The sequence below is a fragment of the Ceratotherium simum genome, chromosome 16, assembly GCF_057802395.1.
Source record: "Ceratotherium simum simum isolate JZ-2026a chromosome 16, ASM5780239v1, whole genome shotgun sequence".
Classification (NCBI taxonomy): Eukaryota; Metazoa; Chordata; class Mammalia; order Perissodactyla; family Rhinocerotidae; genus Ceratotherium; species Ceratotherium simum.
Window position 1 is genome coordinate 41,735,717 of NC_141915.1, and position 23,669 is coordinate 41,759,385.

Consider the following 23,669-nt stretch of genomic DNA (forward strand, 5'->3'; position numbering starts at 1 on the left):
GGGGTGGTACCGGAGCTGCTCAAGATCCAAAAGTTTGGAAGTCATAGTTAACCCTGCTTGTCTCTGTTGCCTCCAGTGCTTCTGGCTGTTGCTCCTTAGAGCGATAAAGACAGAACTGAGGAAGTGTTAGGTAGGAAATCTAGTGAGTGCTCCACTTGGTGTAGTGGTGCCTCTCGATCTGTTCTCCTTTAACACTTTTTTCTCTGTTTTTAGCTATTTCAAGAAGCCTCTGAATATCTACTTTGGATTTATTCCTGAAATAATCTTCATGACCTGTTTGTTTGGCTACTTGGTTATCCTTATTTTTTACAAGTGGACAGCCTATGACGCTCATACATCTAAGCAAGCACCAAGCCTTCTGATCCATTTCATAAACATGTTTCTCTTTTCCTACTCAGACTCTGGTAACTCAATGCTGTATTCTGGACAGGTGCGTCAACCCAGAGGTGGACTGTCTTAGGTAGTTACCCTAGATCAGGAAGCCAGATGTTTCTGTGACCCTAAAAAAGCCTTAAAAAAATCCCTTTCTGTAGTATTTGGTTTTCAGTCCATATATCCAGATCTAAATTCAGCCCATCCTCACTTGGGAGGGTCTACTGTAATTTCTGTATCCAGAAAGGGTAGAATTTATAACTTTTATCCTACAGGACAATTCCTTGGCTTTGCCACAACATCTGCTAATTATTTTGAGAAACTGGATAGTGTTATTCATAGATCAGTGAGAAAATACTGTTTTGGGGGAAATTTGTGCTGGAGTTAGAAACTACATGTTTGATTCAATGTGATGTGCCTTGTCCTTCTTACTTTGCAGAAAGGAATTCAGTGTTTCTTGGTAGTGGTTGCACTACTGTGTGTACCTTGGATGCTACTGATTAAACCACTGGTCCTTCGCCATCAATATTTGAGGAGGAAGCATTTGGTGGGTGTATTTTTGTTGCTGAAATTTACTAGATTTTTTTTTTAAAGATTAAAGCAGTTCCTCATTATAATGAATTGTGCATCAGTCTATATACTCTTAAAATGCATTTGTGTCATATCCAAGTGTGAGCATTGGATCTGATGAAATAAAAAAGACATGTATTTGCTGATTGGACATCTAGATTCTTTGAGTAGCTGGGGTAGGGAGAACAAGTCATAAGTTTTTACCTCTCCTGGTCATGCTTTGCTCATGCTGTGCTCAGCAAGATCCAGGTCTGGGCCTGTCTAGCTGCAGCAGCAATTAAACAAGGCTGCAAGAGCCACAGATGGGTGAACCCACTCATGTGGTTTGCCTGGGCAACCACAGGGCTGACGCTGAGACATTTTCTTTTAAAATGAGACCATGATACTTTCACCAACCAAAACATCCGGGAAAAAGATTTGGTTTAAAGCATATTGATTTTTTTTTTTTCTTTTTAAAAAGCAACATACATACTTGTGCTTACTTGGTGTATGTGTGCATATGAAATGTACATACACACACACACATACACACACACACACCCCCCTAAGTTGCCAAATGTTCATTTCTGGCTATGCAGTAATGCTTATATTACACTGCTTGGTAAAACCCAAAAGATCCTGTTGCATGACTCATACAGCTGTTAGACCATTATTCCAGGGATGGAGAGCAGCTGAGTTACAAGGCCCTTTTTCTCCCTTTTCTGACCATCTTCATCCTTCCATGTACCCTCCATTCGTCTCTCCTTCACTCCCTCCCTCTTTTGTTTCCTTCTTCCGTCCTCTTTTCTTCCATTCACTATCAGGCAGGGCAACCTGTGGAGGCCCCAGTCAGCCCACCCCCAAGCCAGCAGGGACTAGAGGCAGCAGCAGCTGCAACAGTGAGTGAATTAAACCCAAAAACCATCATATGTTATTTAAAGAGGTGGAAACAGTGCAGCAGAATCTTTTTTAACTATGTTGAGAGCATGGGACATGTGTGCTCTTGGGAAGTACATCTTTGTTACTCATTGAGATGATGACAGAAGAGATTTCCACCTCTTATGAATAGATTCTGATACCATCTTTACAATTGGTCTGCTAAGTCTCTATTCAAATATGTAAATACAGTCATGTCTGTGGAAGCAGAGTGGCTGTTGTCCCCTCTCCGAATCTCATCATCTTGATCCAAGATGGCAGCTCTTGGAGTCATCCACTTTCATGTCTGTATTTTGTGACAGTGTACTGGATGATTTTTCAGCGTGGAGCAAGAACATCTCTGATTCTTGAATTGATTTCCCTGTACTTTAAAGTTCTGCTTCAGAGTGATGCTTGGACATTTGGTCTGTTTCAGCTGTGACTCACCCTCTTTCCAGTGGAAGCTTATTCATGTCTACTTTTCTGTGAGAGACTCAGAAGCCCCCATGTCCTCAGCTGTTCCTGTGAAAACTCCACTCTGCCCTGTGTCTTGTGTGTACTCTATATCTGGTGTAATAACCAAAGTCATCTTTTGTTTTGACCTTTCTTCTTCCAGTACTAACTCATGATTCAGGAACAGCACTTTGAGTGTTAAGCATTTCAATATTTGTCCTTAAAAACATCTCTTAACCAAAATCTTATAATGTGCTAATATCAAATTAGCCCAATCTGTTCCAGGTCATGAATGTATGAGATTTTCAAAATCTCCCTAGTAGTGATTACTCATGTACTATTGTGTTCTAATAGCATCATACTCCTTTAAAATAAAATGAAATATTTAGATGGATAATCGTTGCCTTCATTAGGTGTATCTGATCATTTTAAACTTAGAAAACTGCTATAATTATCTTTCTAGAACTAGTTTAAGAAGGCTGATGGCCGGCCCTGTGGCTTGGTGGTTAAGTGCGCGCGCTGCGATGCTGGCAGCCCGGGTTCGGATCCCGGGTGCGCATCGAGGCACCACTTCTCTGTCCATCCTGAGGCCGAGTCCCACATACAGCAACTAGAAGGGTGTGCAGCTGTGACATACAACTATCTACTGGGGCTTTGGGGGCAAAAAATAAATAAATAAAATCTTTAAAAAAAAAAAAAAAAAAAAAGGCTGATATTTTTGGGTCAGAAGGTATTTTAATGTTGCCACTTAAAATTATTTTCAAGTAGGGATTTACTCTCTCCTTTCCTATGAAAAATTAAAAAAAAAATCTGAAGCACATACTATCCATTTATTGACATTCTTTCCATGTGCTCTTCTTTCTGCAAGTCTTAATATATTTAAATTTTTAAAAAAATTTTTTCCCCCAAAGCCCCAGTAGATAGTTGTATGTCATAGCTGCACATCCTTCTAGTTGCTGTATGTGGGATGCGGCTTCAGCATGGCCGGAGAAGCGGTGCATCGGTGTGCGCCTGGGATCTGAACCCGGGCCGCCAGCAGCGGAGCACGCACACTTAACCGCTAAGCCACGGGACAGGCCCTAGTCTTAATATATTTAAGATGTGCTTCTGATGTGTCAGTCTTGATGCTTTTAAATCTGGCATCCTCTTCTATGATACTATCCAAGTTAAAATTCCTCAGTCTGGATACCTGCACATTCTAGGGTCTTAGCCCACTGGTTCTTTAGCCAAACATCTGTTTCTAGAGAGCTGCCTGAAGGCATCAGGATGATCATTCTCAACATGGGCCCTGGATTCTTGACCCTGAGGGCTGAAGATATGAACACTGATCTGTTTTTGTTGTATTCTGTGTCCTCTTGGTTGTCTGTAAGCGGTGTATCACAGTTTGATTTTTTCTTTTCTTTTTCTGCTGATGTGTGTGTCTCATCCCCCTTCCTATAACTCTCCTCCCCTATGTCTGAAGGGACAGTTGTTAGTGTCTGGGTGGGAAGTTTAACCTCTCTGCCTCTCACTTTATCTGCTGGTGGGGGAAAGCTTCAGAAATGGCCTTCTGCTTTAGGAGCCTTGAAGCCTGAAGCCTGCCCCCTCTACCCTGTAACCCCATCCCAGGATACGCTGGAGTGCTCTCCTGTCACCAGTGCCTTTGTTGCACTTCTGTTCTACCTTTACAAGGTTGTCAGGTGTAATATTTGCGTGACCTAGAGGTGCCAGGGCTTCAGTGGTTCCCCAATCTGACCACACGTCAGAATCACCTGGTGGGCTTTAAATTTATTTCATAGGGTATTAAAACAGATAAGTGGAAGAAGAAATAGAGATGGCCCAGAATTCCATGACCCAGACAATTCCCTTCAGACATTAAAAAATAAAATTAAAGCAATAGGTGCACTTGGTTAGAGAATGCAAATAGTACTGAAAGTAAGGCCTCCTTGTCCCCAGCATCCTTCTCTTCCCCAAGGGTATTGTTAACAGATGGAGAATTTTGCCTTCAAATTATTTTCTGCATATATTAGCATATATTTATCATCTGTTGATATAAATATGTGTATGTACGTATATATATATATTTAAAACACATTAGGAATTGTGTTTTAAACTGTGGCACTCTTCTGCCCCTTGCTTTATTAGGTTTTTAAAAATTTAGTGTATCTTGGAGATTGTTTCATAGTCATCCTCATTCTTTTATAGTTGCCTAGCATTCCATAGAACGTTCTGTTGGATGTACTAAAGTGATGTAACCACTCTCTTGTTGATGGATGTATTGGTTGTTCCCAATTCTTTGCTATCACTAATAACAGTGCAGGGACATCCTTGTCCATGTATCTTGATAAAATTTCACAAGCATAGATGTTCCCAGCAGTAGGATTGCTGAGTCTCAAAGGGTACATGCATTTTCTTCTGCTTGCGTTTTCAATTTTGATAGACAATCAAAATGATTACACAGTGTATACTTGGGGAAATATTTTTTTAAATACAGATTTCCTAGGCTTCACCCCATACCTACTAAATTTCCAATTTCTGGGGTAGTATTCAAGAATCTCTATTTAATGAAACGCAGCTTTCAAGGTGATTCTGATGCAACTGATTCTCTGACCAGCATGTGAGAACCACTGGTAGAAGAAGAGGGAATTTGCCCAAACCCTGACGTCTGATGGTTAGTAAGCTGTGGTAAAAGGTGACCACCAAAATGTGAAGCTGCGAGTGGGGACCTTAGGGCAGTTGGCCAAAACTGCTGCACGTTGTTTGTGCTGCTGCCTGCAAGGCTGTTTGCAGGAGATCAGTCTTCAGATTCTTGCCTTGTTTGGTCGTTGGACAGAAAGTATAGGAAGTGGGTCTAGGGGCTGTTTCTTCAGATCCTTTTCACTCTGTGGCAGGTTAGTGCTAATTGGTATCAGTCAGACTTAATCCAGTTCTGCCTGGTTTTTGTACCCAAAGAGTCCTTTTACCTCAATCAACCCAAGCTTTTCCAAATCAGGTTGATTTAGAAATTCTGGTTCTGGAGACCCTGCTGAAAACTATGGCTGGGAAGTGGGAAGAAGCAAACACCCAGTCAGCATCTGGCCGCATGGCTATAGAAGAGTTGTTTGAATACTCCGGAATCCTCCATTGAAAGAAAGGGAAAAAAATCCTCTTTTTTTTTTTCTTTTCTCAGTATTCTGTAGCCATAAGCTAATGTAATTAAACATTTTTTTCCTTCCCTGACCTAGGAAGTCCTTTTGTTCCTGGGCAAAGACCTGGTACATTTCTGGGAGAGGTTGGAACTCTCCGGCTCCTGTTGAAAGCTTATCAGACCAGGTTACAATCACCATGTCATTTGGCTCCCCTCCCTCTTAGAAAGTCTAATCTTTAGTTTCAGAAAAATTTAGGCCATTGAAGGCTTTACAGATAGAGCTACATTTGTTATAAGAGTCTGTTCGTATTAAGCTTTTCCTTCAAGCAGGAGTCTCAGCATTGACCAAGGCGAGGTTGGTGTCTCTTGGTGCAGCAGGCAGAACTGCGTATTTCCTCTGATCGAGATGAGGTGGTAAATGTAGGTTGGGGCTGGGGCGGTGGTGGTTGGGGTGGGAACAGTGGTTTGTTTTTACTTAGCTGTTTGATCAGTGGGTTTTGTTTTTGTTGTTAGAATATATGCTTTTCTGAGGTTTATATGTACTAACCATCGCCCTTCCCCACTTCACAGAATGTCACATTAAAGCCCAGGCAAATTCTACTCTTTGTGTTCATCTGTGTAGGGAACTCTGAACTTTGGTGGGATCAGGGTGGGCAACGGACCGACAGAGGAGGATGCTGAGATTATTCAGCATGACCAGCTCTCCACCCATTCAGAGGACGCGGAAGAGGTAAGATCCAGTGGTGTGGGCTGCCTCTCCTTCCACCTCGGGTCAGCCTAGTCTTGTGTACCTAAGTTGCCTCACTCTAGTCTTCTCCTTGAAAAATGAAAATACGAATACTAATGATCAGCCTGCCTTCTGGACCTCTTAGGGCACCACAGCTTTTTCCAGTGGGCCCCTGCTCTAAACTCCAGGGGCTGCCTGCAGAGCCTGCCGCAGTTTTGTTCCGTTGTCCGACTTCTCAAATTCCGGGTTGCCTGCAGTCCTTTGCATGCAGATCTCAGTACTAACCGCTCTCCTCAGGACTGAGCAGAGTAGGCCCCAGCTTTCCAGCTCTTATTACCAGAAACACAGGCCACTTAGGGCAGCTTCTTCATCCCTTGCTCCTTCTAAGAATGTTCCAGCTGGAACTGTAATCACTGGTGCTTTTGAAGTCCTGTCCCACTGATGTCCTCTTGTTGCAGATACTTTATTTGAGCCTTTTAAAAATGTTATTTGCCTACTTTTTACAGGGAGAGTGAAAAATAGTAAGGCCAAGTTAGACTTTTCCTTAAACTACCACCTCCAAGTTCAGTTGTTTAAAATGCAGTCTCCTTGCCTAACCACTCATACCATAGCACCTCTGAACTGAACTTTTGAATCTCGTCTATTTATTGTATTCTTTTTAAAGCAAATAGAATAGGAGTTGAGGACCCAGGTGACTGGACTTTTCAGTCTGACTGACCATCTCTACCATGTGTATGACTTTTTAAAAAGAAATTGCAAGGGTTGGGGTGCCTTTTAAAAATATGTTTCTTAATGCTCTAACTCCTGCTGATTTGCTTTCTGCATGTGCTAAGGAGGCCTGCCTCCAACACATTAGACCCATTTAATATTAACAGTCCTCCCAAAGAAGCAGTCAGTAGCCTTGTGCTCATGATTTGTGACCTTGTGTGTGGCGTGACTTCCCACTAAGTGTAAATTTGTGTTTTCAAGCCTACCGAGGACGAAGTGGTAAGAAACAAGCTGGCTTTGCCTTCATGTGTATCTGGGGCTTCTCTTCCCATCCTTGTGATCACTCTGCTGACCCTGCCGTGTCCTGGGAACATGACACTCACACATCCTGCATCTCACTGGCCCTTTCTAACCAGTTCATGAACCCGTGTTCTGAAAAAGCTCATCTCCATTAACTGCATCTCCTGTCAGTCACCTCTGTCTTTGTTTCATTGACTTTGCTGGTCTAATACCTCTGAGAATGGCTTTGAAAGGAGCTACAAGTAATGTCTGTGATGGCATTCTTGATGTGACTCCCCTTGGGGATTAAATCCCGTTGGCCTCTGTCTCCCTCTCCTGTGATGTTATGTATGGTCGCTCTGCCACTGGAAGTAGCTGTTTCCTCCCTGCTCCTCTGAGTGCTTGTGAGTAAAGCTCACTCTTCCTGCCTGTCTGAGATGCAGCCAGCCTCTTCCTGCTGCCCTCATCAGCTTGATGATGTTTGAAGTGAGAATGGCTGGACCCTTGTTTGGGGTCAGCTCTACCTCCATGTCACCAAGGTGGAAGGTAGACAGCTTTCAAAGGAGGCTTTGCCTCTCCAATGCATCTCAGAAAAAATAACCCATCTGTGTGAAAGGAGTTCATATTATACCAGGCACGCATAGAGAATAGAGAGAAAGTTGACTAAATATTCAGGCCACATCTGGAGTAGAAGGCCTTCTAGCTCAGCAATAATTCGTTTAGCCATACACCAGTATTGAACTGGGTTATTAAAAAACCTTGCTGCACTGTTTGCATCTTCCCCCAAAACTTCCTGTAAAATACTTAGACTCATGAACCCTTCCTTTCCTAACTCTCCTGGTCCTCTCTAAGGGGGCAGTGGGAAGGGAATAGGAAAATCTTTGCTGTTCTGTATAAAAACAGACAGTGCTCGGTCTTCTTGAAGGCTGGGGAGGCTCCTTTACTGGCATCCAGGAGCTTCTGTGTTCCTCTGGACCACTCATCTGTGCACAGTCACTGGCTGAGCTGCCTGGAAGGGCTGGGTGGGACTGTGTTTCATGTTAGTGAGGAGCCCAGCCTTCTCCCAGTAACACCACCTCTGACAATACAGCTCTTTCCAAATGTCTTCCTAGTTGAGCACCCAATACCATGGTCATTGTCAGAACGATCCTCATTTGTAGCTATGGCCCAGTGGAGTTGGACATCCAAACAAGATGGATTGTAATTCAGCCTCCCCAGTCTCTGGCCCCCCAGCTGCCTCAGGGGTTCAGCTTCCCATAGCTATCTAAGTAGTCATAACATTTTCTCTTTATCAGGTACATACACAGTCTAGTTCTCTATAGCCAAATTTAGATAACTGTCACAGTTATCTAAAGATTTCAAACAAAACAGATTTTTATTTTTTAATCCAGCCTACTTCTTCTAGAACTTCCCCATTTTGCTTGGCTGTGAAAACCTGTTTGCCCCCTGCAGGCCATTGCTCCAGCCAGGAGGAAAGAGCAGTCCCTCTCCCTGGGGGGGAACACTCAATTCAGTTGCAAACCAGGGCCAGGCCAGTTGATTGTCTGGGAAATCTCTGAAGGCTGTAACCATTCAGCAAGGCTCAGTGGCACCTCTCCCTACTGTGTCATCTTGCCAGGTGCATTCATGCAACCCATCCATTCATTCATTCATCCCACCCATCCGTTCATTCACCTTCTATGTGTCAAGCACTCTGTTTAGTGCTGCAGAAACCGAGAGAAGATAAACATAGTCCTTGCCTTCAAGGAACTCCCAGACAAATTGAGACAGTCTGGGTGACAGATGCTGTCTGTGATCAAGGTGTGCCCATGATGCTGTGGAGCACAGAAAGAGAGCACTAGACAAACACTGGGGTGGGGGTGGGGAAGAGGAGACCAGAAAAGGATTCCCTAAGGAATTATTGTTGTGCTTAGTCTGGTCAAGAGGAATCTGTGGAGGGAGGGAAGGGATGCAGACCCATCAGTATGTATAGGTGTCATAGAGACACAGAGGCCTGCGGGCCCGTCACCTTTTGGGGATAAGCAAGTATTCAGCATGGCTGGAGCTCAGAGTCGGGAGTTGGGGGACTGGTGAGAGGTGAGACAAGGTTGGCAGAAACCAGCCATAGCAGAGTGTTTGGGTAACAAGGAGCTAGCTGTCAGAGGGTGGTGAAGCTGGAAGTGACACAGCACATGTGCATTGCTGAAATACCCTGGTGGGGGTGTTCTTGGGTATATTGGGTTGGGGAGGGGCACAGTCTGGAGGCATGGAGACCAGCCGGTCTGATTTGAGTCAGGAAAGGATTGGGAGGCCTGAAGTGAAGTAAGGCATTTGCAGGAGGAGTTGGAAAGGAAGGGCCAATATGAGATTAAGGAAGTAAAAGCTATAGTTCCCAGTGCCTTGATGAATGCAGGCAGTGAGAGTGAGTGAAGATTCAAGATTGACTTCCAGGCTTGGATGCCTGGAGCACTAGTAGTGACACTCTGTTAGACATGGGACATGGAGAAGAAGCAGGTCTTGGTGGGTCAGAGGAGAGCAAGTAATTAGTTTAGTTTGGGTGGTGTTGAGTTTGAAGTGCCTGTGGTGCACCAGGAGGGGATGCAGCACAGCTAGTTAGAAATAGGCAATGCAGACATGGAGGTGTCCGTTTAGGAGTCACCCTTAGGGGTGGCCGTTGCAGCCCTGAGTGGCAGTGCCACAGGAGAGATGTAAGAGCTGAGGCTGGAACTCTGGCAGTTAAGGAAGAACCAAGATGGAGACTGAGAAGGAACGTTCAGAGAGGTAGGAGGAAAACCAAGAGGAGGTGAGTGTCTCAAGAGGGAGGAGGAAAAGGCCGTGGTGACAGACACCGCAGAGGCTCAGTCAGGACACAGAATGTCTGTTAGGCCTCACGACTGGGAGGTAAGGGTGAGCGTGCCAAGAAGGGCTGGTTTGTGGAGCAGAGAGGGTAGAAGCCTGGGTGCAGTAGGTGAGTGGATGGGCGGTGAGGAAGAGAGTAGAGAATGTAGACAGGGAGTCTGCAGCGATTCAGGGTCAGTCATAGCTGACTTATGTTGGGGCAGTGACAGACTCCTCAGTGCTTGGCTGGATTTCTCAGTCAATTCTCACCCCACCTTTATCTTCCCCCATTATATAGGTGAGAAAACTTGCCCAAGGTTACAAAGCAGGAAGTTAGGAAAGAGAGAGAGGAGAAAGCTAGGGTGATGCCTGGAAGGGAAGCTTCCCCCACTTCTCTGTTCTTTTTTTTTCAATGGGAGAAACTCTGAGGTGGAATAAAAATGCTGAAAGGGGCTGGTTCTAAGGGAGCCCAGCAGTCGCTGCTTTCCTGCTTTCCTAGAGCTCCTGGGAGTAAAGACCTGCAGTCCTTGGAGCCGGGGACCTTTCCTTTCTCTGAGCACACGCTTTGGGGTGATACCAGCAGTGGTGGAAAGAGCTCTTAACAGCATTGCTGAGATTGAGGTAACTAGGATTACCCGTTTTCAGGGTAACCAGGAGGCTTAAAGAGCCTATTCCAGAAGAAAAGCCCAAAAATAGTCTGAGTGTAGATAGCCAGAGGTGAAGGAAAATGAGGCAGCCGCCCAAAGGTGTCTCCAAGCTAGCCCCTATCCCCACTGGCAGCACCCATGAGGCCTTGGCTGTTAGCCCTTTTCCGGCCAGCCCCTTCTCTCGTCCTGCCCTCATGTGATTTCCCAAGGCAGTTCTAGTATCCTTTGGGCGTGGAGTCATGTGAGTCTTCAAAGAAACTGGTGGAATACAGACTGTGACCTGAGGGCAGGGCAGGCTGGGGAGGCCCATTGGGCCGCTGCCCTCTGCTTCTGAGGGTCTGGTCTGGCTGTGTGGAGAGGGGCCCGGGAAGGGAACCGCCTTGTGTTCTTCAGTGGCTGTTGATTGCTCACCCACAGAGTGAGAGGCCGAGAAATGCACCTGATGCTTCTCCAACACACCTGTACTCTCCCCAAGCTGTGCTGGGAGCAGTCCTAAGAGTGAACTCCTGAAGGCTTATTCCAGCCCTACCCCTTTATTCTGGAAATAAATTTTGATGTTGAAAAGAACACTGGAAGAAAAGGAGTGTGAGGAAAACAAACACCAATAGATGTTCTGTTTGGTCTTAATCAACTATCTAAGTAGGAAATTGTAAAACTTTTGCCCAAATTTCCCTGTGTAATATTTTCAGAAGTCACATAAGAAAAAGGAGGTTATCTTGCTTCCAACAGGTTGTAACAGTAATCAGTGGAGTGGCTGTAGAGGTGTAGTGTTCTCCAGGCAGTTCCTGGTTGATAGCCTGTCTCCTGAAGCGCAGTGCAGGGAAAAGCCCTTCCCGCCTCATGGCTTATTCAGGGCACTTCTCTCTCAGACACCTTAATGTGGAAGTCAGCTAGAGCGGGTCCAGCAGCAGCTCCTTAGAGTCCTGCGTCCAGACAGTTGTTTTCTCTGAGTGGTCTTAACTTGGCGTACACTCCACTCTTGAGCTCACAGCCTAGGAGGGAGAAAAAATAACCGTGTTGAGAAGAATGTCATTAAGATGTAGTTCATTAATATGTAGTGTATTGAGGGGAATGGAGGTGTCCCAGTTGGGGGCTAAGCCAGGCAGGATTTCTGGGGACGGCATAGCTGAAATCACCACCTGAGTTCAACACTGGGGGCTCCTGGCCCATGTAGCCATTAGTGCCAGCGCTCAGGCCCAGGCCCAAAGTGCCAAATGGCCACAGCTCATACTCCTGTGTATCCCCTCCCACCGCCTTATATCTTCCCTCTGGTTTCCTCCCACAACAGTTTGACTTTGGGGACACCATGGTCCACCAGGCCATCCACACCATCGAGTACTGCCTGGGCTGCATCTCCAACACTGCCTCCTACCTGCGGCTCTGGGCCCTCAGCCTCGCTCATGCACGTGAGTGTATTTCTCTCAGATTGAAAACTTGTGGTTTTCTCCTTCTCTGGGAACTCTCTCAGGTGAGGGGCTTAAATAGAGTGGAAATTACATAAAGGGTCTGGAAATATTCAGACTCCTGAATCCAGGGAGAATTGTGTCCAGATGGGAGGATCAGCACTTTTGCTAGGTTAGCTATGCACGGTCCCACTAAGGTCACAGGTAGCCAGGGCACAAGGAACACCACAGGTGAGGGATGGCAGAGCAAAATGCAAGGCCCACAGTGCCTCTTGCCAAACTGAACTGGATGTCATGTCTCTCCCTGTTCCACAGAGCTGTCTGAGGTGCTCTGGACCATGGTGATCCACATCGGCCTAAATGTGAAGAGCTTGGCAGGAGGTTTGGCGCTGTTCTTCATCTTCGCCGCCTTTGCCACCCTGACCGTGGCCATCCTTCTGATCATGGAGGGCCTCTCGGCCTTCCTCCACGCACTGCGGTTACACTGGTGAGGGGCGGCCGGGGCCAGGGGGTGGGGGCATGTCCTTAGCTGCACTGAGGGTGGCTCTACTGTACAGAATCCAGAGACACTAGGAAGTGTCTGCTTTCACGTCATTACACCCAAGGACCTGTCTTAGTAGTGAGCATCAGGAGATGTCCACAGAAAGCACAGCTCACTTTTCATAGCCTCCAGGGAGAATTCTCTGGTGGGTATTGTCAGATTCCCTCTCCCTGCCTTCGGCATTCTTCAGTGCTCTTGATTATGGTTTAAAAGATCTGCTGAGGTTTTATTATTTTGTTTGGGGGTTTTTTGCTCTGGCATATAACTTTCTCCTGTCTTCAGAGCAGTAAAAGCAGCTCTGGAATAGATTCTAAGTCCAGGAAAGTGCTAGAGCACACTGTACCCTAGGTTTGTCCCCCTTGTTCTGTCGTTGTGCCAGTGTCTGTAGGTAGGATCCCTGGCAGCTCCATGTGGGTAGGGGGATTCCTGGTCCCATAGCATGCAGCTCAGTACGCTGAAGCAGCTTCTTCAGAAGGGTGGGTTTTGGACTTGTTTGTTTTCTTTAATGTAGTTTGTGGCTCTTAAAGGCTCTGCGTGGAGAGAGATAGCTCAGTCCCAGGGAGTGGGAGAGCTGGGGTCTGGGCTGGGCTGTGACTCTGTCACCTCAAAGTAAGGTTGTCAGATTTTGGCAAATAAAATTACAAGACGCTCAGTTAAATTTGAAGTTCAGATAAACAATGAATAATTTTTTTTTTTTTTAGTATAAGTATGTCCCAAATATGCATGGGACATACTTATACTAAAAACTAAGCATCCTGTACTTGATCTGGCTACCCTCTCTCAAGCCCTACCTCTTCGAGTCTCCATTTCCTCCTCTACGTTGTGAGTCTCCCTCTCTTTTTGGGTCTCAACCCCAGTAGCTCTGGAAGCTCTGGACCTTCTCCCCAGAGAAACACACACACCCCAATGTGTGCACACACAGTTTACCACTTGAAGGGGTCACAAACTCACTGACCCTACCTTAGGAACCCCTGGATGAGATGATCTGTGGTGTTAATGATCTCAAGGTCAGAAGAGGGCTTTGAATGTCTCTTTCCATCACTTCTCCAAACCTGAAGAAAATCCAAAATCTGAACCCGAGACACCTCTTCCCCATTCCCCTTTTCTTTGATTTTTCTCCTGGCCTGTTTACAGCTGAGCCTCCTCAAAGATTCCGCTATTTGTTGTTCTAAATTACAGAGGGGAAGAGTGAGGCATGTAAGGGCAAGACGTAGCTGGGACTTACTCTTCCCTCAAAAACTCCTTCAGAAGAACATCCTGCTGCGCCAGGACTCAGTGCTTTCTCTGGCCTGGCTTTCCTCCTCCTTGCTGCCCTCCTCCCCACCGAGCTGTTGTTTACTGTGGAGCCTGGAAGTTAGGAGTGCTCCGCGGCTCAGACCGCTGGCACGCTGCCCTGTTCTCAGCTTATCAGCGTACTCTCCGCAGCACACTTCCTCCGCCACTCGGTGTGGGGGAACGTCTGTGCAGCCAGCCTGTGGTGACTCACTCTTTCTTGCCCTCTTGGCTTCCTTCCTTTCCTAGTCACTTCTTGTCTCCTGAGCCTGGGCTGGAGCGAACAGTTACCACCCCACCTTGATTCCAGCCCCAGTGGGGAGCCTGTTGCCTCCTCCCTGGGCGGGGTGGGGAGCACTCAGGTGCTGGACCAGAACTGTCAGACAGAGCAGTGAGGCAGGCACACCACCATGTGAGGAAGGCCGCCTGCGCTTGGGCCTAATGAGCTGAGGCAGTTTGGGAGGTCATGTTTTGTTGCCAGAAGGGTTACTTCTTCCTTAGGCTCACCTGTGGCCTTGAGTGACAGTGTCTTCCCATGTCCTCATGAATGAGCCCAAGGAAGTGATGCGTGACAAGAGAGCAGGCATCAGAGTCAGACTGACTTGGGTTTGAATTCCAGCTCTGCCGGCGCTGGCTGGGTGACCCTGAGGAAAGCACTTACCTCTCTGAGGCTCACTTTCTCTCGTATGAAAAGAGAGGGTAATATCCACTTGACAAGGTTGCTGTGATTAAATATGAAATAATGCACATACCAGTGACTCACGGTGCCCTGGCATATCGTAAACCAGTGTTCAAGTGCAGATCGCGGCTGCCCTGCTTAAAAGTGGGATGCCCTGTGGAGAGGGCATCAGGCTGTTGTCCCTTCTAAAGAAACTGCATTTAGTCTGTTGAGAGAGAGGGGAGACCCCAGCGGGAGGCACATGATACCTACCATCTGAATGCCTCTCAGATGTAATTCACAAGGAACAGGCTCGTCAAACATATCTTACTTGTGAGCTGGTTTTTTTTTTCCTGGTAGTAGAAGTATTGGGTGGAAGAGAAAAAATGGTGAAAACTCCTTTGTGCGACTTTCAGAATCCCATCATTGGAGGCATATTTGGAGCATCTTCCCCACCACTAAAAGGGAGTGAATGAAATTGGTGCTTGTGCACCCCCTCCTGGCCGAATGTGGATGTGCTTTAAGGATTCCTGGGTCTTCTCAGTCCACTAGGACTGCAGTTCTGAGTTGTGGCCATCTTGTGAGGGGTGGGAACAGCTGGTCCTGCTGAAAATGGCTGCTGAGGTATTTCTGCTATTTTTCCTGGCATCCAGCCTGGGTGCCTTTATACCTGTCACTTTTCCCCTGGTATTCAGCTGGGGTTTCCTGATTCTGATGCAAGAGCTGACCCATTATACAAGTTCTGCATCTCTTTGGCGCGGACAAGAAGAAAAACATCTGATTGGATAACAAATATAAACCACTACTCTGAGATTCATGTAGGGTCGTAAAAGGAGGTGGGTAACATATTTGAAAACAACAGTGAGCAGGTTAATGTACCAACCTGCTAATTCTGTCTCCTTCTGAGTTACGTCTGTCTCTCTTTTCCTCCCACCGACCAAGTAAAGTGCGCTTGGCTTTCTTGCCTACCATAATTAGATGTTTTTTCTTCCTCAGAATAGGCAAAGGCAGCGATATTGTTGATGCAAATAATAAATCAAAATTGGGGTGAACTTATCATGAGCCAAATTTGAGGACCATATAGCCTGGGGCCTTCCTTCCCCAAGGAAGGAAGGGCACCAAAGAAGTGGGGTGTGCAGAGCAGTTATATACCATCAAAGAGCATGTATCACATATGATTGCAGTGTCCCTTTTACAATGGTCACAAGATTGTTCTGTCGGCACAGCGATTGATGGACACAGCAGATATCAGGTCTGCTGTCTCGGATGGGCACAGCAGGTAGTGGGTCTGTTATCTCAGGTTGGGTGGTCACAGGATGAGCGCAGCAATCAAATCCTAGCCTAGGGAGAAATGCTTATCCTTAAGGAAATGCCAATGTGGGGGAAGTTGCATCCTTATCTTAAGAGCATTTGTTCTTGTCTTTGTGATGTAGTAAATACTTAAAGCAGATATACAATGCATGTTCAAAGGCCACATCAGGCCCTTTTGGAAAAACAAGGTCAGGCTGAATTAGTTTTATACCAAATGTCTTCGTATACTCCAGTATGTCCTATTGCTTGCCATTTGTTTATCAATATGACTTGTAGTTATAACTGTGGACACCAAACTGATTTTAATAGAAAGACTATTGCCCCATGGCCTACCTTCAAAGGAACCTAATCCCTTCTTATCTAGGAGATTCTACAAATGTGTAGATATGCACACTTGCACACTCACAGATTGGTTGATGGCTAACGGGACAGAATTGGAGACCAATTTGTTGTAAGGAATGCAGTGGTGCCACAGCAGGACACCATGGGATAATTGAGGGATGGCTGCCCCAGGAGAAGTAGTGTAGTTCCAGGCTGACATCATCACTCTGACATGGGGGCCATCAGACACGTGTGTGTTCCAGGCCCTGACCTGCTTGGAGAGTGACAGAAAGGGCCGGAGAAGCAGCTGGGCCCAGAATCATCTTTCTAAAACTGCCTCCCTCAGTCACACCCCCTCCAGGAAAGGGAAGAGGGCTCGGAACTCCTTCCCCCTTCACTCACTCAAGGAAACCAGGTTTCTGTTACATAGCAGGAGTGATCTCTCTGTGGACTCCCAGTTAGTCCTTCTGGGTCACTGGGTGGCCTTTGCCAGATGTGGAAGCTGGAAGGGGTGACAGAGAAACCTGTCTGACTGCCTGAGGCTCTCCTCACAACTGTGGAATTCTGAGGGGCATTTGTGTGGCTTGGGGCATGGCGGGGCCCTGGAGGCTCCTGGAGTAGAGCCCTGAAGAAGGAAGAACTTGCCCGGCAGCCAGTGGGGCCCTCCTGCGCCCCCGGCACAGAGAATTTCATGTTTGTACTTTTCTCAGGAAGCACACATTTCCCTAGCTGAGAGGGAGGAGGGGGCAGTGAGACCAACGGGGAAATTGCTTTCCAGTTTTGTGCTGGGAGCTTGGAGTGAGCACGGCTGAGAAGGGAGGTGAAGTCAAGCTGACCCTGAGATGCCCAGGATGTCCCTGGTGGTGGCCACCCGAAGTCTCTAACCTGCAGCAGCTGGTGGGAGAGGTGGTATCAGGCAGTGTGTCAGAGGGACTGCCCTTCTGCTCACACAGCACAATTTATGTCCCCCATCCCAGGCATGTGTCCCCCTTCCTGCCCACTAGGCCCCATGGATAGATGAGGTGTGCAGAGGGATGCCAGGAGAAAGGTGGTGACCCCATGGGCATCTGAAAACTTCTGAAGCTTCTATTCCATTCGCCCAGTTTGGAATTAGAATTGTTTGTGTGGTTAGGCAGCCAGGAGGTCAGAGTTCTGGATACCTCATGGACATGAAGGTGACTTGCCCAACTATCTGGCTATATATTGTTGAAGGAAAAGGGGACGTGTCAGTCTATTTTCAGTTGTTTAGAAATACCGTTGCCATATGCAAACACAGTCTACCCAACATGAAGAATTCAGACCTAACAGCAATGGGCGAGAAGCAAGAACCTACCCCCATCCCCACACCATTCCCCCAGAGGAGGCCTCAGTAGCTGGAAGGACTTCTTGGGGGTGTTGGGATGTGGAGGTGAATCCAGGTCCCAGTTTGGAATTGCTCTTGTCAGGAAGCCAGTGCCTGACTTCAGTTTGAAGCTTTCCCTCCTGGATCCTGTTTTCCCTGAGGGGCTTGGCCCAGGCACTAATGGGAATCCTCCAGGGTCTGGGAGGCTTTGGGATCTTGGCCCAGCCCCTGTGGAATGTGGGAGGAGGCCACCAGTCCTTACGCCCACACACAAAATTCTGTTCACTCTTCTCCTGGGGGTGGAACTGGCAGCTCCCTCTGTAGTCATGTCCTCAGCCAGATCCCCAGGGCTGAAGGGGCCTCTGAGGACTTCTGCCGCAGGCAGACAGTTATCAGTTGTCCTGGTGATTCCCGGGCCCCAGGCCACTTCCCACCCGGTTCTTGCTAATTCCTCCCCTCTGGACTTGGAGGGAGGAGGAAGCCCAGTACTGCCTGTGACCACCGCCTAAAGCCTGCCCCAGCGCCCAGCCCTGCCTGTTCTTGCAGGGGTTTCTGTGCCCCCGGAGTCACACAGCCCTGAGTGGAAACTATTCCTCAGGGCAGCTCTCCTTGGCTTTTTTATCCTCTGAATCATGAATTTTTCTGCCCATATTTGGTGGTGATTTGGTTGCTGGGCAGCCATCCAGGGCAAGTTTGCAGGGGGAAGCCGAGCCAAGCAGCCTGGCTCTGCTTATAGGAGCGAAGCCTTCTTCCTGCCCCTCAGAGTTTGAAAGGCCCCAGGGAGACCATCAGGGATGGATGCCGACCTGCCTGGGGAGGGAGTTCAAGCTCTGTTTTTCCTTTCGGTCCCCAAGAGAAGAATTCTTTTTCAGATGTTTTTGTGGTTGGAGAATATTTTTGCCATCACTTTGAGAAGACTTCCCCTCCTAACTTCCCCTCTTTCCTGAGAATTTCCTCCCCTAAATCGAAAGCCTCTGGCGTTCACTTGCAACCCTCTCTTCTCCTTCCTCCCCGCAGAAAAGAAACAAACAAGAAAACAGTGGCGCTTGCCAGGGTTCTTCGCTGAGCTCACAGTGGCTCAGTGGCTTCCCTTAGAGGTCTGCTGGGAGCCCCTGCCAGGAGAGCGTGTTTGGGGAACTCTTCTTCATTGTTGTTGAGACTCAAGCCAACTGAGCCTTTTTTGCACATGGCTCTCTACACAGAGTTTTGCATAAACATTCTCTGCTCAGCAGGACAGAGTGCATTGGTGAACTGCTCTCTGGCTGAGGGCAGGCCCTGGGCTTCAGAAGTGGGAGCTTGTGTGCACTGTGGGACGCAGGCTGAGGTCTGGGCTCCATGGGCGGGCAGATGGAGGGCAGGAGGCAGAAATGCTTTCTCAAGCTCAGGTAGGAACGGGAGGCTTGGGGGAGCATGGGATGGGGCATCTTTCTGGCCCAACTGTGAAGTCCCAAAAGATTTCAGAAGATTTCTGGGGAATGATGACTTTCCTCTTTCTTTTCCCCAGGGTCGAGTTCCAGAATAAATTCTACAGTGGGACTGGTTTCAAGTTTCTCCCCTTCTCCTTCGAGCACATTCGGGAAGGGAAGTTTGACGAGTGAGCCCTCGAGGGCCTGTGTGCCCCGCTGCCCTGCCCGCTCCCTCCACAGCGATTAGCTGTGCTCCTCTTGCCTGTTGGTTGTGATCCCTGGGTATTGGGGCATTTGTGTCATCCCTGCCACCCCTCCCCCAGCCGCCTGTGAGTCATTTAGATAGATCCGGCCTCCCTGGGTCCCCCAGACCTCCAGCTGTGTGTGTAGTATGGTGATTTTCTGGAGAGAAGCTGGGCTCTGGCTGTCACTTACACCACCTGGGCACCAGCCTTGCCTTCCCAGCCTCGGTCCAGCCAAAGACAGCCCCTTCTCTGCCCCCTGGTGGTGAACCAGTTTGTGCATTTACACATGAGCCCAAAGGCCATGGAAGGAGCGCCTTTGCCATCCACACCCAGACTTTGAGCCCCTGTTCCTGCCACTCTAGTCACTGTTTGGGGGTGGGGTGCTCTTTAACACACCCTACTCTTGGGTTAAGAGGGGTGGGTCCAGGAAGGTGGTACTTTTGTCCTCTGCCCACCCCCCTCCGGTGTTCAGAGCACTTGTTAATCAGGAATTCAGCTGGACCCAGTTGTGCCATTGTGCATGGCTTCTCCCTGTCACCCCTAAGGGTCCCAGGGTACCCAACACCACCTTCCTAACCCCCACCCTCCTTTACACCCTCTCCTCCTCCCTCCCAGAATCCTCTTCCTTCCCTCTCCCCCGTTTGCACCCAACATAACATAGCACAGCTGGGAGTGACCCAAAACAGAGGTCCTAGCTGTTTCCTCTGGTTGGGCTTCTCAGGCCATGCATGGGCCCTGCTACAAGCACGCCCTCGGACCAGGGGGTTCACAGTGATGCTCTTTGCTGGTGCAGACCCTGAGCCCTTTCCCCACCCCAATCATGAGTCTTGAGTACAGGACTATAGTCATCAAGGGGGTCCTGCCTGCAGGCCTGCCTTGCCCCGCCCACTAGTACTCCTCCCCACTTCCGTGCTGACCCCAAGTCGAAGGACTGGGGCCCTGGGCAAGGAAGGTCAGTGTCCTTCACAGTTTGCTGACTAGAAGCAGCTGGCAGGGCTGCCAGTGCATGTGGTTGTGAGAGCTGCCCAGCCCTGCCCTGTGGGCTGGTGGTGAGCACCCCCAAGGGGCCTCTCCCGTCACTCGCATACCAGGCTATGGATCTCAGGGCCTTTTAATCATGTCTTGGCGCAGCAGCCCTGGCTGCTTCAGCTAAATTGATCTGACCGCCTTCAGTGGTTGAGATAACCCCCTGAAATGGCCCGGCTCCTGCCCTCCTCCCACCCTGGCTTTCTGAGAGAGCTGCTTACAGCTGCGCACTCGATTTTCCCAGGCTGGGCTGGCCCTGGGTGTAGGCCAACTGCCCTAGCTTCACTGTGTCTGGCCAGTGTGACCTGACCCGGACCTTGTGCAGAGCGCCCCCCCCCACCCTGCCCCGGGTCCCCGTGGTTTACATGATGATCTTTGTTCTGTTTACAGCGGGGTGTGAAGCAGAGTTCTTTGTCAGGAACCCTGCCCAAGGCCCTTCTGTTCAGGCATTTCTGTGCTGAATAAAGTGTGTTTGACTCCACCAGGGAGGCTGCCTGTCTCTGCCCACAGCCCCTGTGTCGCACACCGTCCACCTCCTTCCCCCAGCATTTCTGCTTTTCTCTCTGATCAAAGGCCACAGCTGTGGTGGCCCTGGCCAGGCAGTTAGTTTGTGAAATTCTCACCTTATCTCAAGTTTCCCAGGCGCCTTCCCACTCCCATGAGCCAAGGCAGCATTGCAGACACTACCCATGGTGGGGAGGGGACTTGGGGACCCGTCTTCATCTCCCCTTATCACATTGCACACCCAAACAGCCAAGGGAAGAGGGGGCCTGGGCATCTGCCCAACCTCCTCTCCCTTTTCTCCAAGCGTGCTCTCCAGGGCTCAGCAGCCTGGCTATTTTGAGCCCTGATGCCCTTGGCCTTGGTGTAAGTGGAGGCTCAGCCTGGGGTTCCTCAGGGTGGCTGGAGAATGTGAGGTGCTGAGGTAGGCAGGCGGCCGAAGAGCCCGCAGACTGTCCAGGCAGGCAGGGTGGGCAGGGAGGACAGGGAGGGCGCCTTCTCCCTCCTAATAGCCATGTAAGGCATCCACATTCTTTCTCAGTGCTCTCCCTCTCCAGTCTTCTCTTCTGGGGCCTCCATGGCAGGGTCTGTGCAGGAATGTAAGCAGCAGGCTGACAACTGCTGCTCCAGGAGGGGTGAGGAGGGGCAGGAACACTCTGCATTTCATGATCCTTCTCCCTCAGCCTCAAACCCTCTGCCCTCTGACGGGCCACTTGCCCTGGAATAGGCCCTGAGTGCCACACCCCCACCTGGCCACTCAAATAAGAAGTCCAGAGTGGAAATTCAGGTAAATGAGCTCTTTTAGCCACTGTTCTGTTATTGACTCAAAAAGGGAGGCCTAATAAGAATAGATATTTGAAATCAATGGAATAGAATTGCATTGAGAGTCCAGAAATAAACTCTGACATTTATGGTCAATTGATTTTCCACAAAGGGGCCAAGATAATTCAATGGGGAAAGGACAGTCTTTTCAACAAATGGTATTGGTACAACTGGATTTCCACATGCAAAAAAACAAATTTGGACCATGACCCCCACACAATATACAAAAATTACCTCAAAATGGATCACAGACCTATTAAGAGTTAAAACTAAAACTCTTAGGGGAAATCATAGGAGTACATCTTCGTGACCCTGGGTTAGGCAGTGATTTTTAGATATGACACCAAAAGCACAAGTGATAAAAAAGATAAAAAATAAGTTGGGCTTTAGCAAAATTAAAAACTTGTGTTTCAAAGGACAGAATCAAGACAACCCTCACACTCCGAAAAAATACTTGCAAATTATTTATCTAATAAGGGACTTGTATCTAGAATATATAAGCAACTTCTACAACTCTATAATAATAAAGACAAATACCTCAATTTAAAAATGGGCAAAGGACTTGAATAGGCATTTATTTCTCCAATGAAAACATGAATGGCCAATAAGCCCATGAAAAGATACTCAACTTCCTTATTCATTAGGGAAATGTGCAAATCAAAACAATGAGGAGGGGCTGGCCCCGTGCCGGAGTGGTTAAGTTCAGGGTACTCTGCTTTGGTGTCCCAGCTTCTCGGGTTCGGATCCCAGGTGCAGACCTACACTACTCATCAGCCATGCTGTGGCAGTGACCTGAATATAAAGTGGAGGAAGATTGGCAACAGATGTTAGCTCAGGGCTAATCTTTGTCAGCAAAAAAAAAAAAAAAAAAAAAAAAAGATTCCACATCACACCCACTAGAAAGATTATAATAAAAAAGAGACAATTACAAGAGTTGGCAAGGATGTGGAGAAATTGGAACCCCCATTCACTGCTGGAGGGAATGTAAAATGGTGCAGCTGCTTTGGAAAGCAGTCTGACAGTTCCTCAAAATGTTAAACATAGAATTAACGTGAGACCCAGCAATTTGACTTCCAGGTATCTACTCAAGAAAACTGAAAAGACATGCACACAAACTTGTACACAAGTGTTCATAGTGGCATTATTTATAATAGCGCCCAAAGGGAAACAACCCAAGTGCCCGGCAGCTGACAAAGGAGTAAACAAAAGGCGGTGTATCCACACAATGGATATTATTCTACAATAAAAAGGAATGAAGTCCTGATACATGCCACAACATGAATGGACCTCAAAAACATTATGCTAAGAAGCCAGACACAAGACCATATAATGTATGATTCCATTTATGTGAAATGTCTAGAAGGGGCAAATCTATAGATAGAAAGTAGATGGGTGGTTCCCTAGGACTGGCTGCCAGATGAGGTTGGGGGCAGGGTTAAAATGGGAGTGACTGCTAATGGGTGCGGGGTTTCTTTTGGGAGTTGTGAAAATGTAATTAGATTATAGTGATGGTTGCACAGCTCTGTGAATATACTAAAAACCATTGGATTGTACACTTTAAATTGGTAAACTTTATGGTCTATATCAATAAAATGGGGTGGGGGGAGGGGAGGCCTAGGGCTTCAGTGGGAAGAAATTCCTCCCTTGTCTGGCTGCAAAGACCTGGGCCGGTGGGTCATTGGCTAAACTGAGCTCCCAGAATCTAGTGGCCTTGGGCTGCTTCCAGCCCAGCCAGCTAATGATGGGCTGACCAGGAACTGAGCCATGGAGGGTGTAGGAAGTCCCAGGAGCCCTGGGGTGGGGATGTGGAATAGGATGGATCCATTGCTCCTGTTTTAAGGGACATGCTCTCTACCCTGATCCCCTTCCTGTGGAATCCCTGGACCCCAGACATCTGCTAAGTGAGTCTGTACCCCTGTCCAGCAAATGCCTCTCATCTTGAGGTCCTGGAATCAGCTTGGGAGAGGGTGGCTTTGTGCCTGCTCCACATTATAGAGAGAGGGGACAATTCCATCACCACCTTCAGGACCCCACTCTCTGTCCTGTCCTTCATTGGGGACCTGGGTGGGACCGCACCTCTTTCTGCCCCAGGAGCCCTGCGTGGAAGGGGCATTGGAGCTCCCCTCAGGTTTGAGAGTGACCTGCCTGTCCTCCCAGCTCCCCAGCTTACCTGAGGCATGTCCAAGGCATGGGCTGCGCCCTGGTGGCCAGACAGGGAAGGACTCATTCTTCCTCACAGGCAAGGTGG

At 48.1% G+C, this 23,669-nt stretch overlaps 1 protein-coding gene and 1 pseudogene across 3 annotated transcripts in view; both read left to right on the forward strand.

The window, feature by feature from the left end:
* Window positions 1-20,584, forward strand: part of ATP6V0A1 (ATPase H+ transporting V0 subunit a1) — a 55,692-nt gene extending 35,108 nt beyond the window's left edge. For 2 of the 3 annotated variants that reach the window (XM_014790650.2, XM_004434449.2), the window contains exons 16-21: window positions 214-430; window positions 812-919; window positions 6,018-6,125; window positions 11,862-11,979; window positions 12,292-12,463; window positions 18,926-20,584. In XM_014790650.2, coding sequence (XP_014646136.1) covers window positions 214-430; window positions 812-919; window positions 6,018-6,125; window positions 11,862-11,979; window positions 12,292-12,463; window positions 18,926-19,019 — 817 coding nt within the window. In that variant the 3' untranslated portion in view covers window positions 19,020-20,584. Of the gene's footprint in view, window positions 1-213; window positions 431-811; window positions 920-1,745; window positions 1,821-6,017; window positions 6,126-11,861; window positions 11,980-12,291; window positions 12,464-18,925 lie in introns of all 3 variants that reach the window. The other variant, XM_087441193.1, reaches the window with a different exon arrangement.
* Window positions 19,801-21,326, forward strand: LOC147915024 (uncharacterized; annotated as a pseudogene).
* Window positions 21,327-23,669: the final 2,343 nt, after the last annotated feature.